Consider the following 19,482-nt stretch of genomic DNA (forward strand, 5'->3'; position numbering starts at 1 on the left):
TTATTGACTCTCCTGGACTCTTCAGAGAGGGATCTACCAGCACCATGGGCAGGATGTGTGCTTGGTGAGGACAGGGGTCTGTGACCACGCTTGCTGCCGGCTGCTGTATGAGTCCCCAGGGTCTAGAACACATAGTAACCAGTTAATAACTACCGTGGAACAACTAAATTAATACATGGTTAATGCAAATAGAATTTAACTGTGAACCATGCCCAGGGCAGTCTGCTTTGTTAGACCTTTTTTTTTTTTTTAATAGACACACGGAGTCTTGCTATATTGGCCAGGCTGGTCTCAAACTCCTGGCCTCAAGTGATCCGCCCACCTCAGCCTCCCAAAGTGCTGGGATTACAGGCATGAGCCAACGCGCTCAGCCATGTTAGGCTTTATGGGGCATACCAATGTGGTCAGTAAGGTCTACCTCCTGGCTCCTGGGAGTTTCTGTTAATCTCCAAGGGTATGCCTGGCACCCAAGCGAGGCCTTTATGTATAGGACATCTATACTCTATGACTCAGCAGAACCACTCATGGCTACTAAGGACAGATGCCTCCAGAATATGAGTACAAGGATTTGAATACAGCACTGTTTATAACAGAGAAAATATAGAAATCTGCTACGTGCCTCTTAGGGAGATGGTCATTAAAGGAGCTCTGAATAACCATACAATGGAATGATATGTGTAGCTGGTAAGAAGAATGAATATTTTTCAACATCAATGCATATAAATATTGTTGAGTAAATTGTTGAGTTAAGGGGGAAGTAGAGTACAGAACAGTGTATGTCCAATATGTCCAGTCTATTTATTTTAAAATTTTTTTTCTTTTTGAGACGGAGTCTCGCTCTGTCGCCCAGGCTGGAGTGCAGTGGCGCGATCTTGGCTCACTGCAAGCTCCGCCTCCTGGGTTCAAGCAATTCTCCTGCCTCAGCCTCCTGAGTAGCTGGGACTACAGGGGCACGCTGCCACGCCCAGCTAAATTTTTTTTTTTATTTTATTAGAGGTGGGATTTCACCGTGTTACCGAGGCTGCTCTCGAACTCCTGAACTAAGGCAATCCACCCTCCTTGGCCTCCCAAAGTGCTTGGATTACAGGTGTGAGCCACTGCGCCCGGCCTTAAACAATTTTTAACAGCTGGGGTCTATGTTGCCCAGGCTGGCCTCAAGCTCCTGGGCTCGAGTGATCCTCCCTCCTCAGCCTCCCAAGTAGCTGGGATTATAGGTACTAATCCAGCATATTTTAAACTACATTTTGGTGGGCGTGTGTCTGTAACACATGCATTTTATTCTTGCCAATATGTGGGTTAAAAAAACAATGGAGGCTATAAACCACCCCATCATGTTAAAATGCTGGGATATAGGGGGTAACAGATGAGTTATTTTTTGCTTTCAATTTCTGAGTTATTTTAAATTGTTCACATCATGCACATATTACCCTTATAAATAGCAAAAACTCTAAAGATGATCATATTTTCAGGGAAAATGTATTACAGAAGTGGCAAACAACAAGAGAAACCCTAAGATATTAGAGCTCAGAGAGAGGTATCTTATCTGTCCTTTGGCTAAGGAGAAGCACCATTAGTTTTATGGAAAAGGTTACACAGGAACTGGACCTTGAAGGATTAGTAATGTTAGTATTAATATGATCAACTCATTATATTTGACTCTAAAGTGTCTTTCTGCATGTGAAGTATCATCATCTGGAGAGTTACTCTCAAACTCACTTCTTTCTCCCTTCCACCCAGCTCATCAACAGGCCGCCTAACCCAGAAATTAAATCTGTTGACAAATTTGCCTGTATTGTCTGTGCCAGTCTATCTATCTTGTCATTTATGCAGCCAAATAAGAATTGGGTGGGTATATAAGAGGGGCATTAAAATTTGATGTGGATTTTATTGAGATTCTTCATAATCTTTATATTCTTTGGCACAGGGCCTACCTATGTCCTCTGGAAACTAGAAATGAAAACCAATATTTATTCAATGTAGTATTAATTATAATTTTAAAAACTGGAACAACCCAAATATCAGAAATACATGTGTAGTGTGTAGGAAAAAAAAAAATCACAGCCATTTAAAATATTTACAAAGAATTTTTAATAACTTAGAAGCTTATGATAAAGAAAAAAAGCCAGAAGGCAAAATTGTATTCAGTAGAGGCAAAAAATTCTGTTTGGGGCTCCCATATGTCTGCAACTTCCTGTAAGAGTTTGAAGACATGTCTTCATATTAGTGCTAACAGTCCAGCTTCCTTGGTTAGCTTATGGTCAGGAATGTGGGACAAATGAGTTTCTTAGTCATCTTTTGGGTTATTTCCTATTAAGACTGTATTCTGTCAAAGTTTTCCTGCAATAAAGGGTAGGCACTAGGGATACCACATCCAAGAGCTTGACAGAGGAACAGGTAAACAGGTGAAAGTGGAATCCGTGCCCCAGAGACTCCAGGGAATAGAGATGGGGGTAGGTCCAAGCCCCAAACCAAGTCTGGGTATAACTACACACACTGGGGAGAATGCCAGATCCATTCCTGAGTGGAATTCCTGGTAAGTGGTGGGCTCTAGGCTTCACATTTTCCCACCCACAAAGTGGTGATGGGACAATTCTCATCATAATTGGTACATTTGCACGGGAACATTCTAGACTCAATCTTACTAGTAAAAGCACTTCCTTATGAAAGAAAACCACATAACATTCACAGTCAGGGAGCACTTTCTTTTTACCAGTAGTAACCCGAGTATGGTACCAGGCAGGCTTGCTTTCACTTATAATAAACATTTATTGAATAACCATAGGAGTGGTAAGTGCCAACCACAATAGGGCCCTGTCTTCTAGACAGGCTGGAATTTTGTACTTTGCAAATGTATTTTAAGGGCGCAAGTGTTTGCTCTTTTGCTACTTGTCTCAATGGCCACAGACATTATCTAGTCTCGAGTCCAGCAGCCCTGGGAAGGTAAATAAAGGACCGTGGCAATCTTTCATTCAGCACTCTGCACTGGGTTTCTGGTCACCTGCTGGCTGGTGCCAACCTGCCCTGGCCTGGGCAAGGATGGAAGTAGCAAAGGTGATGAAGGATGTGAAGATACCCTTGTGGGTGGGGATGAGGGGAAGGGCACATAGAGGGCAGCAAGACAAGGCCTTTGGCTGCTTCTGGGAGGCCTTGCCAAAACTTCCCACCTGTGTTCTGCAGTCACACCCTTCTGTTAATCTTGCACTCCAGGCTGTGCACAGTTTAGGGATAACGGCCCTCTCCAGCTACAGCCCAGTTTACCAGTGACTTTCATCCAACCATATCCACCAGGCTGCATCTTTCCCATCCTTTCTTTGAAAGGGCCCCAGCTTCAGAGGTTTGGACGTTAAGTATGTGACTTAAAGATCCTAAAGATAGGATTTCTGGTGGCCACAAGACTGTGAACTCCTAATTAGGGTCTAGGTTTGTTTTGAAATAATATTCTGGTCTACACTTGAGTAATTAAAATGGTGAATGATCTGTGAGAGTGATTGGTTCAAGGAATATGCCTCATCAATTTTTAAACTGAAAATATGGGCAGGGGGCAAAGAATGACCAAGTAATGTTCTGTTGCTTTTTTTTTTTTTTAAGACAGGGTCTCGCCCTGTCACCCAGGCTGGAGTGCAGTGGCACAATCATGGCTCACTACAGCTTCAACCTCCTGGGCTCAAGCAGTCTACCTCAGCCGCCCGAGGAGCTGGGACTACAGGTGAATGCCACCATGCCTGGCTAGTTTTTAACTTTTTTGTGGAGACAGTCTTGCTATATTGCCCAGGCTAGTCTTGAACTCCTGGCTTCAAGCAGTCCTCCTGCCTCAACCTCCGAAAGTGCTGAGATTACAGGCATGAGCCACTGCACCTGGCCTGTATTTTTTTAATTTCCTTTCAGAACAGTATAATAAAAGTGTCTTTTTCTAAATATGGGTTATTCATGGCCTATTTTAAATCCTAAGCTGGCTTCTGACAGGCAAGTTCCCTTTAGGATCTTAGCTTGGCTCCCCTCCTGTCCAGTCCTGGTGTGTGCAGGAAATACAAACTGATTTTAATAGTAGTTTACATTAAATATTATTTTAAAAGTAGATCACCTGTGTGAATGAAGTATTTTTCTCAAACAAGGTATGTCCTTAGATCCTGTGCCTTTGCCTGGTTGTATTGGAAGTCAAGCTGTAAATGGAATTTAAGCACCATATATATATAGAGAGAGAGAGAGAGACAGATTCAAACCCCTGGGCTCAAGTGATACTCCCGCCTCAGCCTCCCAAGTAGCTGGGATTACAGGCCCGTGCAACTACAACCAGCTGCCTTATTACTGACCTGCCCTCTTCACTGTAAAAACCAGGAAACATATCACCATGTCCTAGATTTTGTGAAAAACGTCTTTTGTGTCTCTCAAATGGATCATGCTTCATCCGGAACCTCTGAGTCCTTGAGACCTCCACGTTCCGGGCGGAGCAGGGAAGCCTGAACTTTAAGAAGGCCACGTGGCTAAATGGCTTCCCTGAGGCATGTCTCTCCTGGGAAGGCATTCCCTACCCCAGATCCTGCAGCCTTTCATCCTGAGGCCATTAGACTCTCCAGGTGCACCTGCATCAAAGCGCACAGGTACCGCGCTCCTGATCTGGACTTATCTGAATTGTACATTCCCCGAGGGTGCTGTTTGATGTGCTTGATTGTGGAATGAAAGCCAAATAAAGGAATGAGAGGGGCTGTTTATTTCCTCATTTTTAGTGCTTTTCCTCAGGGCCCTTCTATGTCTGGAGAAGGAATTTATGAAAAAGCCTAGGATACCACCTAAGCGGAAAACACCAGCATCTACTTACAATTATATTAACTCTGGCATCCATGAGCTGTTGGCCTCTGGCAGAGGAGTCTGTGTCCCTAAAGAGCTCTATGGATAGCCAGTATGGTGGCTCATGCCTGTGATCTCAGCACTTTGGGAGGCCGGAATGGGAGGATCACTTGAGCCCAGGAGCTCAAGACCAACCTGGGCAACATAGTGAGACCTTGTCTCTACCAAAAAAAAAAAAAAAAAAATTAGCCTGGCATGGTAGCAGGCACCTGCAGTCCCAGCTACTCAGGAGGCTGAGGCAGGAGGATCATTCGAGGCCAGGAGTTTGAGGCTGCAGTGAGCTGTGATTGCACCACTCCAGCCCAGGTGACAGAATGAAAGCCCATCTCTGATAGATAGAAAGATAGATAGCTCTATGGTGGAGGAAAGTGATGCCACTCTTGCCTCACACTTTCTCAGCTGTGTCATCAGCATCCTCTCTTCCTGGAGGAGGGTGACAGGGCCAGTGCAGTTCTGAGTTGCTCTGATAGCCTGCTGCTTCTCATTTGAGTGACCAAGGCTGGGAATTTAGAAGGGACTCTAGTCATAATAACATAGGCGGCCTCCCTGCACCCGCTCCCCCCTTTTTTTTTTGAGACAGAGTCTCACTCTGTCGCCCAGGCTGGAGTGCCGTGGTGCGATCTCGGCTCATTACAACCTCCGCCTCCCAGGCTCAAGTGATTCTCCTGCCTCAGCCTCCGGAGTAACTGGGAGTACAAGCACATGCCACCACATCCAGCTGATTTTTTGCATTTTTAGTAGAGATAGGCTTTCACCATGTTGGCCAGACTGGTCTGGAACTCCTGACCTCAGGTGATCTACCCGCCTAAGCCTCTCAGAGTGCTGGGATTACAGGCATAAGCCACCATGCCCAGCCATCCCCCACCGCCTTTTTTTTTTTAACAGATGGGGAAACTGAGGCTGAGGCTGAAAGCGATTGAGTGACTTGTCCACTGTTGGCAGCATGCCAGTGGCAGAGGCAGGAATAGCTCCCAGGATTCATTCCTGACTCCTAGCCTAGCAATCTGGTGATGAAACAGGGTGTGGTGGACAATCGGCAGAGACTTTCAATGCATTGAATCTCCATTCAAAAAGAAAGGGTCCCCTGCAAGACAAAGACAGATTGTCCAGAGTGCCAGAACTTCTTAAACTGCCAAGGAACTTGCAGTATACTGAAGATTTTACTGAAGTTGTTTTTGGTACTGTTTGGTGCTAAATACAAGGAATTGGTTTGTTGTAAAAGCTATAGGGTGAGACTGCCCTCTAGTGGGCCAGTGGAGCTATTGGTCTAGCTGTGTTCTGGGCAACTTTGCTTTCTCACGCCACATCAATGTAGAGTGATTATTCCTACGGAAAGGAATTTCAATTTTATTCTTTCTCAAGCACTGTGGCCCATAGTAACTCTGTTGATCTCTAAGCACTAGCCATCATTTGCGCGTCTTATAGAAGGCTGGGTTTGCCTTCTATACATACACACATTAGAAGTGTCTTACTTCCCTAACAAGATTCAGGCTCCTAAAAGCCAGGACATGCATGTATGTATGTATGTATATATTTTGTGGAGACAGGGTCTTGCTCTGTCACTCAGGCTAGAATGAAGTGGTGCAATCACAACCCAACCTCTACCTCTTGGGCTCAATCAAACCTCCTACCTCAGCCTCCCGAGTAGCTGAGACTACAGTTATGTCCTGCCACACCCAGCTAATTTTTCTGTTATTTTTTAGATAATGGGGTCTTGCTATGTTACCTAGACTGGTCTCGAACTCCAGCCATGCTATATCTTAAGTCTTGTTTTTCCACAGCTTCTGCCTTGCTGTCCCCTTAGCTGGACATGGAATTAGAAGGTTCTTTGGGATGGAAAGGAATCCTTCCCCCACCTCCCCCAAAAAGAATCCCGTCACTTCTCATTTGTTCCTAAAACATTCTAATCTCATCCCTCTGATCAGTAGTTCCCCAAGTAGTTGAATCATCTGAATCCCCCAGAAAGCATACACAACTCAGTTTCCTGGGCCTGACTCCAGCCCTGCTCAATCAGTCTCTGTGGTTTGAGCCAGGAAATCTGCTTTACAAACTTCCCAAGTGGCTTTTGATGTGTAGCCAGGTCTGGCAGCCAACTGCTTCAAAACCCCATTTACAATTATTTTTCACAGCTCCCACCACCGACAGTGTCTCCAGAGGTCTTCAGCCTGTGTCACTTATTAAAATTAACCATTTTGAGACTCATTCAGAAATACTCAATATATTCTTCTAACTGGGTGACATGGGAAGGAAAAAGGAACCACATGAGATGGACCAAAGGCACTTGCTGTGGTTGCCAATGGCTCTGAAACAGGAAATACTGAAACCAATACCTGTGTACTGACTGGGCAGGTTGTTGATGTGTAGGTTGTTTTCAGTATTTGGGCTGGATAGGAAGACAAAAGTTTGTTAAGTTATCAATTATGTATTTTCCCCTATTATAAGTCATCTGACCTCATGATTACCATACAAGGTAGGTGAAATTGTCCTCTTTAAAAAAAAGTTTTCTAATTGACAGATAATAATTGTACATATTCGTGGGGTACATAGCAATATTTCAATACATACAAGGTATAGTGATCAGATCAGGGTAATTCGGCATATCCATTATCTCAAACATTTATCACTTCTTTGTGTTGGGAATGTCCTTCTCCTAGCTATTTGAAACTGTATGTTATTGTTAACTCTAGTCATCAGTCCCCTTCTTTATAGATGGGAAAATTGAGGATTAGGAAAGTGAAGTAACATCCCTGAAGTCACATAAGTTGGTAACTGTCAGATTCTGCATTTGATTACAGGCCTGATTGCCAAGGCCAACTTTGAAAAGGTAAGAGGACCAGAGGGCCAACCTGCTGTTTTTTTAACTCTGGCAGGCCAAGCGAGCAGTACAGCGGGGAGCTACTGCAGTCATCTTTGATGTGTCTGAAAACCCAGAAGCTATTGATCAGGTAAGCTCCTCAGGCCATGCCAACACTGCAGCCTCCCTGAGAAAGGCACTTCCTTTAGTGAGCTTGGCTTGTCCCGGTCATGTCACCCTCATCTCAGGGCATTTGCTCTTGTCTTCTGAAGTTAGGTGTCCATGTTTGGACATAATTCCCAAAGGAGGTGTACTGGGCGAGGTTAAGAGCCAGGGAATTGGGGCACAGGGGGCATTTTCTCTTTTTTTCCCCCGAGACGGAGTCTTGCTCTGTCACCCAGGCTGGAGTGCAGTGGCGCAATTTCAGCTCACTGCAATCTCCACCTTCCGGGTTCAAGCGATTCTCCTGCCTCAGCCTCCCAAGTATCTGGAATTATAGGCACGAGCCACCACGCCTGGCTAATTTTTGTGTTTTTAGTAGAGATGGGGTTTCACCATGTTGGCCAGGCTGGTCTTGAACCCTTGACCTTGTGATCCATCTGCCTCGGCCTCCCAAAGTGCTGGGATTACAGGCGTGAGCCACTGCACCGGGCTCAGGGGGCATTTTCTGAGACCTTTCTGGGCCTTCTGCTTGCCCAGTCCATCCCAAAACAAGCGTCATTCTCAGCCTTGCTCTTCTGGGAGCTCCAAGGCTGTAATGTTGGAAGAGCTGGAGGATTCCAGACGGGTATTCAATGTTCCTTCCCTCCAGCCTTTCTTTCTCTCTACTGCTTCTTAAAGTAAGCACACCTTTTAACCAGAGCCCTCTCTTCTTCCTTAGCTGAACCAGGGCTCTGAAGACCCGCTCAAGAGGCCGGTGGTGTATGTGAAGGGTGCAGATGCCATTAAGCTGATGAACATCGTCAACAAGCAGAAAGTGGCTCGAGCAAGGATCCAGCACCGCCCTCCTCGAGTGAGCCTCCGCACCATTTGGCACAGGCTCGGGGCCTTCTCTGCTACTACCTGTCCCTTTATTTCCCTTGGGCTTTCATTCCTATCTCTGTCTGAAATGCTGGCATACCCCAGGTTCCTGCAGGCTTAGATCAGCTATTGGACTCAAGGCCAGGGTGAAATTTTACTCATGTTCCTTTATAGTGAATTTGAGAAATCCTACCAGAAATAGATACTTTTGTGCTAAGATGTCTCTGGCCTCTTCCACCTGGCATTCCCTCTTGGCCATCTCTCATCCTTTCTTTTCCATCCCATCTCCCTCTGAAAGGCAAACTGAGGAGGATTGAAGGGATGGGGCATCCAGCACCTGGCTTCCTGTGGCTTCCTTCTTCTATCTGGCTTAGACACTAGAAAAAAAGGCTTGTATTTCCTTCTTCCTGTAGAGTAGATTACCTTATTGAAACTCCCCAAGTTAATTTGAGTCTGGAAAAGTTAGCTTTCAACTGGGATTGAGTTCGACGGCTAATGAATAGCATCTGCATCTCTTAAGTATGTAGAAGAGACACTACTGGCCACTAACTCTTAACCAGCCTCTTCTGCTCAAACCTCAAGCTGAAGAATTCCAGGAACCTTGGGCTGGTGCCCTATATTGGTGTTATTTCCTCCTCACAAATATTGGGACATTCACAGTGTAGGATGATTCTTTCCCATACACAACACAGCCGGTTACATGCAGCTTCCACTTTGCAAAGCTCTATTCCCATTGGCCAAATGGAGGTCCCAGATAAGGTGGCTGTGAGGTTTTAGGAGGCAGTGAGGAAAAGGTAAGAACTAAAACTAGAGGGAGTTTGCTGAACTGACTTGTTGGCTTCTTTTTAAAGGGAAAAAAAAAGCGCTTTGGTAAATATGACTCATTGTAGTGGAAGCTGATATTTGTGGAAGCAGCATACAATTTTCTGAGTTGTTGTAAACCATTAATTATACGGTTAGTAATCACTGTTCCCTCAAAACATGACACTCACTCTTTTGTCCTATAAATGTGATTATTTGTGTTGATTTGGAAGGGCCTTTCTTACCAGTTACAGCCAACTTTGCAGTATTCCACAGGGAGCCAGGCTTTACCAACAGAGTTCCCTTGGCTCTTGGGGGGCCTGGCTGAGATCGCCACAGGCGTCCCCCTGGGCCACACCAAAGGCACTACATGGGCCTAGGGAGCACACCATGTGCATGTGAGCAGAACCCCAGGAGTTTCCTGCAAATTGAGGGGAAACTCATCCCGGTCACCCCATCTTTATCCTGACCAAGCCAAGATAGCCCATGTGCCGCTTACCAGGCTGGAGAGAGGCTGTGACTCACTGTGTCTGTGTTCCGTTCCAGCAACCCACTGAATACTTTGACATGGGGATTTTCCTGGCTTTCTTCGTCGTGGTCTCCTTGGTCTGCCTCATCCTCCTTGTCAAAATCAAGCTGAAGCAGCGACGCAGTCAGGTAGTGCCTCTGTGTGTAGCCCGTGAGCAGTAACCCCTCTTGCCGTGACACTGGGGAAAACCAGGACTCTCGTCACCTTATTTTTTGATGGTGCAACATGGAGCCTCACAGCTGTGGACTCTGAGCTCTGCCGCCTGTTCCCAGTGGCCTAGAAACTGCAAAGATGGAAAAAAAATAAGAGCAAACTAGGCCAGGCACCATGACTCACGCTTGTAATCTCAGCACTTTGGGAGGCCGAGGCAGGGAGATCACTTGAGCTCACGAGTTCAAGACCAGCCTACTCAACATGGCAAAACCCCGTCTCTACCAAAAATACAAAAATTAGCTGGGCATGGTGGCATGTACGTGTAGTCCCAGCTACTCGGGAGGCTGAGGTGGGAGGATCACTTGAGCCTAGAGGGCAGAGGTTGCAATGAGCTATGATCACACCACTGCATTCCAGCCTGGGTAACAGAGTAAGACCCTGTCTCACACAAAAAAAAAAAAAAAAAAAGAAAAGAAAAAAAAAAAAAAGATCAAAACTTAAGCCCAGTGCCTTCTCTGTTCTAAAAGGGCTAGTCCTACAAAGGTTAAGCATTGGGAATATCTCCAGCAGGTGTTTCGAAGGAAGTGTTTATTTTATTTTTTTATTTCTTTGAGACAAGATCTCATTCTGTCACCCAGGCTGGAGTGCAATGGCATGATCTCGGCTCACTGCAACCTCCACCTCCCGGGGTCAACTGAGTCTCATGCCTTAGCCTCCCAAGTAGCTGGAATTACAGGCACCCGGCTAATTTTTGTATTTTTAATAGAGACGGGGTTTTACCATGTTGGCCAGCCGGGTCTCAAACTCCTAACCTCATGTGATCCGCCCGCCTCGGCCTCCCAAAATGCTGGGATTACAGGCGTGAGCCACCACGCCCGTCCCAAAGGAAGTGTTTAAGTCAATGTTAATAAGTATTATAAACACTCCACAGGTCTAGAATATGTGCTGTAGCAGTCTGAGTTTTGAGTGCTTTCTCTGAAGTCTATTCTGGCATGATTGAGAAGTGTTTGCCTGTCCCAGTACATCAAGTGGCGCCCTAGAGCCTTGGTCCTCAGATAGAATCTGTGGACCAGCAGCAACAGCAGCACCTGGAAGCCTGATAGAAATGCAGGGTCTCAGGCTCCGCTCCAGGCCACCTACACAGTATACCAGGCTCTCTGGGTGATGCTTGATTAACAGTAGCTGCTGTAGCACTGCAGCCACATCACTTTGTGCTTGTAGGAAGGAGAAACTCGGGTAGGGGGTGGTGAGAGGATAAGCAGAGATCTGGACCCCCAAATGTATGGCAGGGTCATGTCTCAGGGGAGAGATGGTGGATCTTGGAAGGCAATCTGTAGAGAAGAGAATCACCAAAGTTCTCTTGAGGGTTGAGCGACCACCCCCAACAAGATGATGGCTTGTGTTTTTTGAGCACAGCCTATTTGCCAGGTGCTAAGCACTTACACATTGTCTATTTACTGTCACCACCTCCCTCAACAGAAAGAGGAGGAACGCTTGGCGTAGAACAGGTTGATAACTCGGGGTCTGGCAGAGTTAGGAGGCAGCAGGTCCAAGTAATTGGAGGAGACCCCTGCCTTCAAATCAGAGAGACCCCTGCTAGTCTTGCCACTTAGGAAAAGCCTAGGTTGATGTCGTGGACACCCCACGCGTCTGGAGAATATGTGCTATGGCAGTCTGAGTTCTGAGCGACTTCTCAGAAGTCTGTTCTGGCATGATAGAGAATTGTCTGCCTGTCCCAGTGAATCGTGTGTCATGTCCCTGGGGTGACTGCCACTTTCATACGTACTGGACCCTCACACAGACTACAATCTGCCCTGCAGAATTCCATGAATAGGCTGGCTGTGCAGGCTCTGGAGAAGATGGAAACCAGAAAGTTCAACTCCAAGAGCAAGGGGCGCCGGGAGGGGAGCTGTGGGGCCCTGGACACACTCAGCAGCAGCTCCACATCCGACTGTGCCATCTGTCTGGAGAAGTACATTGATGGAGAGGTAATGGCAGAAGCAAGCCCATCCTGGGTGGGGAAAACATAGGCAGGTCAGCAGAGGTGCCCAAGACCTAGAAGGACAGGGCCCTGTGTTCCATCACACACATCAACTTTTAGAGTCACTCTTCTGAAAATTCTGAGACTTGACTTGATACTTAGCTGGGTGTTTTTACTTACAAAGAGACAAGGGATTTTATATCCCTCACTTTTTTTTCTTGTAGCTCTTTGAAAATTTTAGGCCTAGTACCATGCCTGTAGTCCTAGCTACTTGGGAGGCTGAGGTGGAAGGATCACTTGAGGCTAGGAACTTGAGGCTGCAGTGAGCTATTATTACACCGCTGCATATCAGCCTGGACAACAGAGTGAGACTTTGTCTGTCTTAGAAAGAAAATTTCAGACCTTCAGAAAAGACTAGTACCATAGACGATATATGTCAGGGGCCTAGAATCATCCATGATGAACATTTTGCCACATTTGCTCACTCTCCCTCTCTCTAGACAGATGCGTACATACACATATTTGCGCGGCAGGGAGCAAACCACTTGAGAATTACAGACATTTGATGCGCCTTTGTTGAAAATGTTCCACTGCTGCAGAGACTGTTGGATGGAAATGGAATTTTTGCAGAATAGAATAGTAGATTCTTACACAGACTCTGGGTTCTAATCCTGACCTGGGTGGATTCTAGCTTTGTGATCTTGGGCAAGTGACTTCGTTTTCTTGTGACATGGGCCTGACACTGACCAGCATTCCAGGTGATCATGAAGGTTCCATGAGAAGATCCAGGGTAGACCCTTTGTCATTCTGTCAGGCACAGTGTTAGGTGTGAGCTGGAATATTACTGTGCTAGACAGGTCAGAAAATTGAAAGACAAAGTAAAATGAGCAAATCTGGAAGATGCTTAGGCTTAGGAACTCTGGAGGTGGTTCTGTCCCAATAACTCTATCTGTCTAGATAGGCTGCTTTTCTTATAAACCACACACCCCATGGTGAGGTTCAGGATCCAGTAAAGGAGGGGATAGCAGAGCTTTACCCCTTTGCTGCCACACCTGTCAATCATGAATCCCAGGTATCTTCCTTTCTACTCATGCCTATTTGGGATACCCAGGGACAGCCAGCACCTCAGAGATGCAGAATATCTTGGGGTATACCTGGCCCTCTCTCCATACCCCTAAGCCTCCCATCCTCACTAGCACGAGGACTCCGCCTTCCCTGAGTGGAGGCATGAGTGTGTTTGCCCTCCTCCAGCTACGGGAAAGACGCCTGCCTCTGTGCGTGCCCACTCCCTTAACACTGAGGACTGTGGTTGGGGCTGACTGCTGGCAGTTTCTTTCTTCCTAGAACACATGGGTGGGCCCTGCTTCTAGGGAATTGAGCCCTAATTGGAGGTGGGGAGGAGAGTAGGGAAGGGCACGGGCATGCTGTGCAGAACTCCTTGGTCTATGCTGGACTCTGCAGGAGGACACACCTGTGAGGCTGAAGGCAGACTTGTGTCCCCTCTCTCCCTGCCCAGGAGCTGCGGGTCATCCCCTGTACTCACCGGTTTCACAGGAAGTGCGTGGACCCCTGGCTGCTGCAGCACCACACCTGCCCCCACTGTCGGCACAACATCATAGGTAACTGTCACCCGCCTTAGCCATTGCTGAAGAGTCAAGTGCCTAGCTAGAGTGTGACACACACCGCAGGCTTGGGAACACTCAGAACCACCGTGGCACTGCCCTCTGGACTTGGAGGCCTGGCAGCCCTGGGTTTTGGAGGTTGTCTGCACGACCCTTAGGAGAGCTTGGCATTAAGAATCACCCTGAGTTCAAGTTTGGGCTTCACATTAAGCAGCTTCCTGACCTCGGGCAAGACATCTGGCCTCTCCTAGGCCTGAGGCCCCTAATCTCTTTAGTGGCAATGACAGTAATGGTGTTTGCCTACACCCGGTACCATGGGGGTGTTCCTAGGACCACGAGAGACGATGAGTGTGCGGAGGCCAGCTTGGGCTGTTGCTCCTGCATCACTGTGTCATTAAACAGGGATGGAGGGACACTGGCATCTTTGAATCCGATTCTTTTCTGCAGACTTCTGTGGTGCCCTGTCAGGCAGAGCAGTGGGGAGTTGGGAGCGGGGCCCTTACAGGAGATGGGCCATTTCACACAGATAGGCAGGTCAGCCTCTGCCGCTGCAGCTGAGTTTGGGGGCAGGGTTGTGAGAATGGGTACCTTGGCAGGTGACCAAGCCTGCTGCTTCAGCCTTTGCCCGTTTTAAAAATCCCTTTAGCCTCTGACACCAGTATGCTCAGCCCTGCCTACTCTGTTTCCTCCACTTGTCTCCAGAACAAAAGGGAAACCCAAGCGCGGTGTGTGTGGAGACCAGCAACCTCTCACGTGGTCGGCAGCAGAGGGTGACCCTGCCGGTGCATTACCCCGGCCGCATGCACAGGACCAACGCCATCCCAGCCTACCCTACGAGGACGAGCATGGACTCCCACGGCAACCCCGTCACCTTGCTGACCATGGACCGGCACGGGGAGCAGAGCCTCTATTCCCCGCAGACCCCCGCCTACATCCGCAGCTACCCACCCCTCCACCTGGACCACAGCCTGGCCGCTCACCGCTGCGGCCTGGAGCACCGGGCCTACTCCCCAGCCCACCCCTTCCGCAGGCCCAAGTTGAGTGGCCGCAGCTTCTCCAAGGCAGCTTGCTTCTCCCAGTATGAGACCATGTACCAGCACTACTACTTCCAGGGCCTCAGCTACCCGGAGCAGGAGGGGCAGTCCCCACCTAGCCTCGCGCCCAGGGGCCCGGCCCGTGCTTTTCCTCCGAACGGCAGTGGCAGCCTGCTCTTCCCCACCGTGGTGCACGTGGCCCCGCCCTCCCACCTGGAGAGCGGCAGCACGTCCAGCTTCAGCTGCTATCACGGCCACCGCTCGGTGTGCAGTGGCTACCTGGCCGACTGCCCAGGCAGCGACAGCAGCAGCAGCAGCAGCTCCGGCCAGTGCCGCTGTTCCTCCAGTGACTCTGTGGTAGACTGCACTGAGGTCAGCAACCAGGGCGTGTACGGGAGCTGCTCCACCTTCCGCAGCTCCCTCAGCAGCGACTATGACCCCTTCATCTACCGCAGCCGGAGCCCCTGTCGTGCCAGTGAGGCCGGGGGCTCGGGCAGCTCGGGCCGGGGACCTGCCCTGTGCTTCGAGGGCTCCCCGCCTCCCGAGGAGCTCCCGGCGGTGCACAGTCATGGTGCTGGGCGGGGCGAGCCTTGGCCGGGCCCTGCCTCTCCCTCGGGGGATCAGGTGTCCACCTGCAGCCTGGAGATGAACTACAGCAGCAACTCCTCCCTGGAGCACAGGGGGCCCAATAGCTCTACCTCAGAAGTGGGGCTCGAGGCTTCTCCTGGGGCCGCCCCTGACCTCAGGAGGACCTGGAAGGGGGGCCACGAGTTGCCGTCGTGTGCCTGCTGCTGCGAGCCCCAGCCCTCCCCACCCGGGCCTAGCGCCGGAGCAGCTGGCAGCAGCACCTTGTTCCTGGGGCCCCACCTCTACGAGGGCTCTGGCCCGGCGGGTGGGGAACCCCAGTCAGGAAGCTCCCAGGGCCTGTACGGCCTTCACCCCGACCATTTGCCCAGGACAGATGGGGTGAAATACGAGGGTCTGCCCTGCTGCTTCTATGAAGAGAAGCAGGTGGCCCGCGGGGGCGGAGGGGGCAGCGGCTGCTACACTGAGGACTACTCGGTGAGTGTGCAGTACACGCTCACCGAGGAACCCCCGCCCGGCTGCTACCCCGGGGCCCGGGACCTGAGCCAGCGCATCCCCATCATTCCAGAGGATGTGGACTGTGATCTGGGCCTGCCCTCGGACTGCCAAGGGACCCACAGCCTCGGCTCCTGGGGTGGGACGCGAGGCCCGGATACCCCACGGCCCCACAGGGGCTTGGGAGCAACCCGGGAAGAGGAGCGGGCTCTGTGCTGCCAGGCTAGGGCCCTGCTGCGGCCTGGCTGCCCTCCGGAGGAGGCGGGTGCTGTCAGGGCCAACTTCCCTAGTGCCCTCCAGGACACTCAGGAGTTCAGCGCCACTGCCACTGAGGCTGCAGGTGAGAGCAGGAAATGGCAGTAGGTCAGAGCAGGAGTTTCCATCAGGGTCGTCTTGCCTTCTGTCTTAGGCATTTTCTGAATGACTTCTTTTGTGACCTTGGCTTTAAACACCATCTGAGGCTGAAGACTTCCAAGGGTTACTCCTCAGCCTGGCCCTCCCTTGGAGTTCAGACCCATTGAGCCCTCTGCTTCCATGATCTCGGGATCTCTCCCCAAGATGCCTGCAGCCTGTCATGTCCACAGCAGTACTCATTTCCCCCTCTGCCCTGCTCCCCATCCGCATGCTCACACCAAAAACCTAGCACCAGCTGGGGGTAGTGGCTCATGCCTGTAATCTTGGCTCACCCAACCACTTTGGGAGGCCGAGGCTGTGGATCACTTGAGGCCAGGAGTTGGAGACAGCCTGGCCAACATGGCAAAACCATGGAGTCTGTTCATGACTCCACATGGCTGGGATATTATGTAGGAGCCACTTCATAAACATTCTCGTTACTCAGTACAAAAGTTAGCCAGGGGTGGTGGCGGGTGCCTGTAGTCCCAGCTACTCAGGATGCTGAGGCAAGAAAATCACTTGAACCTGGTTGGCAGAGGTTGCAGTGAGCCAAGATCAAACTACTGCACTCCAGCCTGGGTGACAGAGCAAGACTCTGTCTTAAAAAAAAAAAAAAAGGCAGGACCCAGTGGCTCATGCCTGTAATCCCTGCACTTTGGGAGGGCAAGGCGTGTGAATCACTTGAGTTCAGGAGTTCGAGACCAGCTTGGCCAATATGGTGAAACCCCATCTCTACTAAAATACAAAAAAATTAGCTGGGTGTAGCGGGCACCTGTAATCCTAGCTACTCGGGAGGCTGAGGCAGGAGAATCGCCTGAACCTGGGAGGTGGAGGTTGCAGTGAGCCACGATCGCACCACTGCGCTCCAGCCTGAGCGACAGAGCGAGACTCCATCTCAAAAAAAAAAAAAAAAAAAAAAAAAAAACCTAGGCCCCATCCCTGTGCCCACCCTGCCCCTTGCACTTCAGCCTCCTGGGCTTCTCAACCCGCCTGTGAAGGACCCCAGTTGCTTGTTTTTGCCTCAGTCCATGAAAATGAATTCCCAGAAAATGAAACTTAGCAAAAGACATGTAAGATACAAGTCCAGGTATTTTATTATTAGATTCAACAGACATCAGATTGCTACAAGATTTCCAAACATGCTGTCTCAGTAATAAACTGTGGAGTCTAGCACCTCTGAGTAGCACTGCAACAAGATCTACCTGTGAAGTACATCCCAAATGTATCTACTTCTCTGCACCCCCACTGCTATCCCCTCAGTCCAGTCTCATTTTCCTCTCTTCGGGACAGAGGCAATAACCTCTGACTGATCTGCTGTCACTGGTCTTGCCTTCTATTCCACTTGGAACCAGAGTGGCCTTTTTTGAAACATAAGTTGATGTCTTTGTGCTAGAAAATCCTTCAATGACTTGCCATTACCTTTAAAATCTTAAAAATGTTGGCCGGGTGTGGTGACTCACGCCTGTAATCCCAGCACTTTGGGAGGCCAAGGCAGGCAGATCACCAGGTAAAGAGATCGAGGCCATCCTGGCCAACATGGCGAAACCCCATCTCTAATAAAAATATGAAAATTAGCCGGGCGTGGTGGCGTGTGCCTGTAGTTCTACCTACTCGGGAGGCTGAGGCAGGAGAATCGCTTGAACCCGGGACGCCGTTGTTGCAGTGAGCTGAGATCGCCCCATTGTACTCCAGCCTGGCGACAGAGCGAGACTCCGTCTCAAAAAAAAAAAAAAAAAAAGGTTAACTCCTGGCTGAGTGCTTTGGAAGGCCAAGGCAGGAGGATCACTTGAGGCCAGGAGTTGGAGACCAGCCTGGGGAACATAGAATGACCCTATCTATTTAAAAAAAAAAATTTTTTTTTTAATTAGCTGGGCACAGTGACACATGCCATTAGTCCCAGATACCCAGGAGGCTGAGCCCAAGAGATTGAGGCTGTAGTCATCTCACCACTGCACTTCAGCCTAGGCAACACAGCAAGACCCTATCTCAAAAATAATAATAATGAATGTTAGCATCTCACTCAGTTCTGTGTGATCCAGCTCCTGCCAACCCATCTGATGAGCTCCTGGTTCACTCTCCTTGCTTCCTGCTTTCACCCCCTGTGGCCCCTGTCCCGTTCTTCCCATGTGCCAAGCTCATTCCAGCCCCCAGACCTGTCCGCTACTTTTCTCCTCCAGATCTTAGGTTAGGTAACACTCCAGCCCCCTCTGAGATCACCTACACACCTTCTGTTCACTTCTGTCATCCTATTGCTAAATTACTTTGTCTCAAGGTTCGTAAGCTCTGTGAGGGAGTCCTCTCTACTGCTTTTCCCAGGGCCTGATGCACACCGGGCACCCAGTTAACATCTTTAATATATTGGGCTTTCATGCTACCTGAGGGCTTCTAGAAAGCTCTGTACATCCAAATGAGAGGCTGGCTCTCCAGGAGGCACCTGTGCTCTCAGCACAAATGGAGCCCCTCTGGGAACAGGAACCTGCTTCAGCCCTTTAGCATACACAGGCCTGCCACACGCTGGGGACAGAGCCACTTGAGTCCCTTGCCTGGTCCCATGTGTGGTGCCAGCTCCCTCCCCTGATGATTGTTCTCTCTCTTTCCCAGGACCGAGATCTCACTCAGCAGACAGCAGCAGCCCGGGAGCCTGAGCTCAGGAGGAACTCTTACCTGGAAATTGGGAACTGTATGGAGACTCCAAACTGACTTCTTTCAAAAAACAAAAACAAAAAATTTTTTTAGCTTTGACAAACACACAAAAGTGGTAATAAAGAGAGCCCTCCTTGTCAACCCAAAATGTGAGCCCCCTGTGGCAAAACCACCCCCTACCCCATTAACAAATCAACAGACAAAATTCTCCGAGTCCTTTGCCTCTTTTGATAACATGTTGTTCTGTTTTGTAAAGTGTGTGTGCTTGGGGTTCCGAGGTGTGGGATTGAGTTCTCTGCTTTGTTTTTTTTTTAAGATATTGTATGTAAATGTAAAAAGTTATTTAAATATATATTTTAAAGAACCCTAACCGCCAACTTTTGCTGAAAAAGAAAAAAAAATCACTGCTGCATTAAATGAACCACATCATGTGTAGATACTGTTGTCTCCCTGAAGGGAGCTCAGGCCTTTGAAAAGCTCAGGGCTTCACCTGCCTTAGAAAATGAACCAGAAACTTGAAGTAAAGCTAGTTGATAGGGGTACAGGCTCTGAGGAGCAGTGCAAAACTGCCTCTTTCTTTCTCGTGG

The 19,482-nt window shown here is 49.1% G+C and overlaps 1 protein-coding gene across 1 annotated transcript in view; it reads left to right on the forward strand.

Annotated features, from left to right (window-relative positions):
* Window positions 1-19,265, forward strand: part of ZNRF3 (zinc and ring finger 3) — a 170,337-nt gene extending 151,072 nt beyond the window's left edge. Inside the window, exons 3-9 of the mRNA XM_515054.9 lie at window positions 7,716-7,790; window positions 8,520-8,651; window positions 10,007-10,117; window positions 11,963-12,130; window positions 13,640-13,742; window positions 14,448-16,199; window positions 18,854-19,265. Of these exons, the coding sequence (XP_515054.6) occupies window positions 7,716-7,790; window positions 8,520-8,651; window positions 10,007-10,117; window positions 11,963-12,130; window positions 13,640-13,742; window positions 14,448-16,199; window positions 18,854-18,897 (2,385 nt within the window). The 3' untranslated portion in view covers window positions 18,898-19,265. The remainder of the gene's footprint in view (window positions 1-7,715; window positions 7,791-8,519; window positions 8,652-10,006; window positions 10,118-11,962; window positions 12,131-13,639; window positions 13,743-14,447; window positions 16,200-18,853) is intronic.
* The last annotated feature ends 217 nt before the right edge of the window (window positions 19,266-19,482 follow it).

This window comes from Pan troglodytes, chromosome 23, assembly GCF_028858775.2.
Source record: "Pan troglodytes isolate AG18354 chromosome 23, NHGRI_mPanTro3-v2.0_pri, whole genome shotgun sequence".
Classification (NCBI taxonomy): Eukaryota; Metazoa; Chordata; class Mammalia; order Primates; family Hominidae; genus Pan; species Pan troglodytes.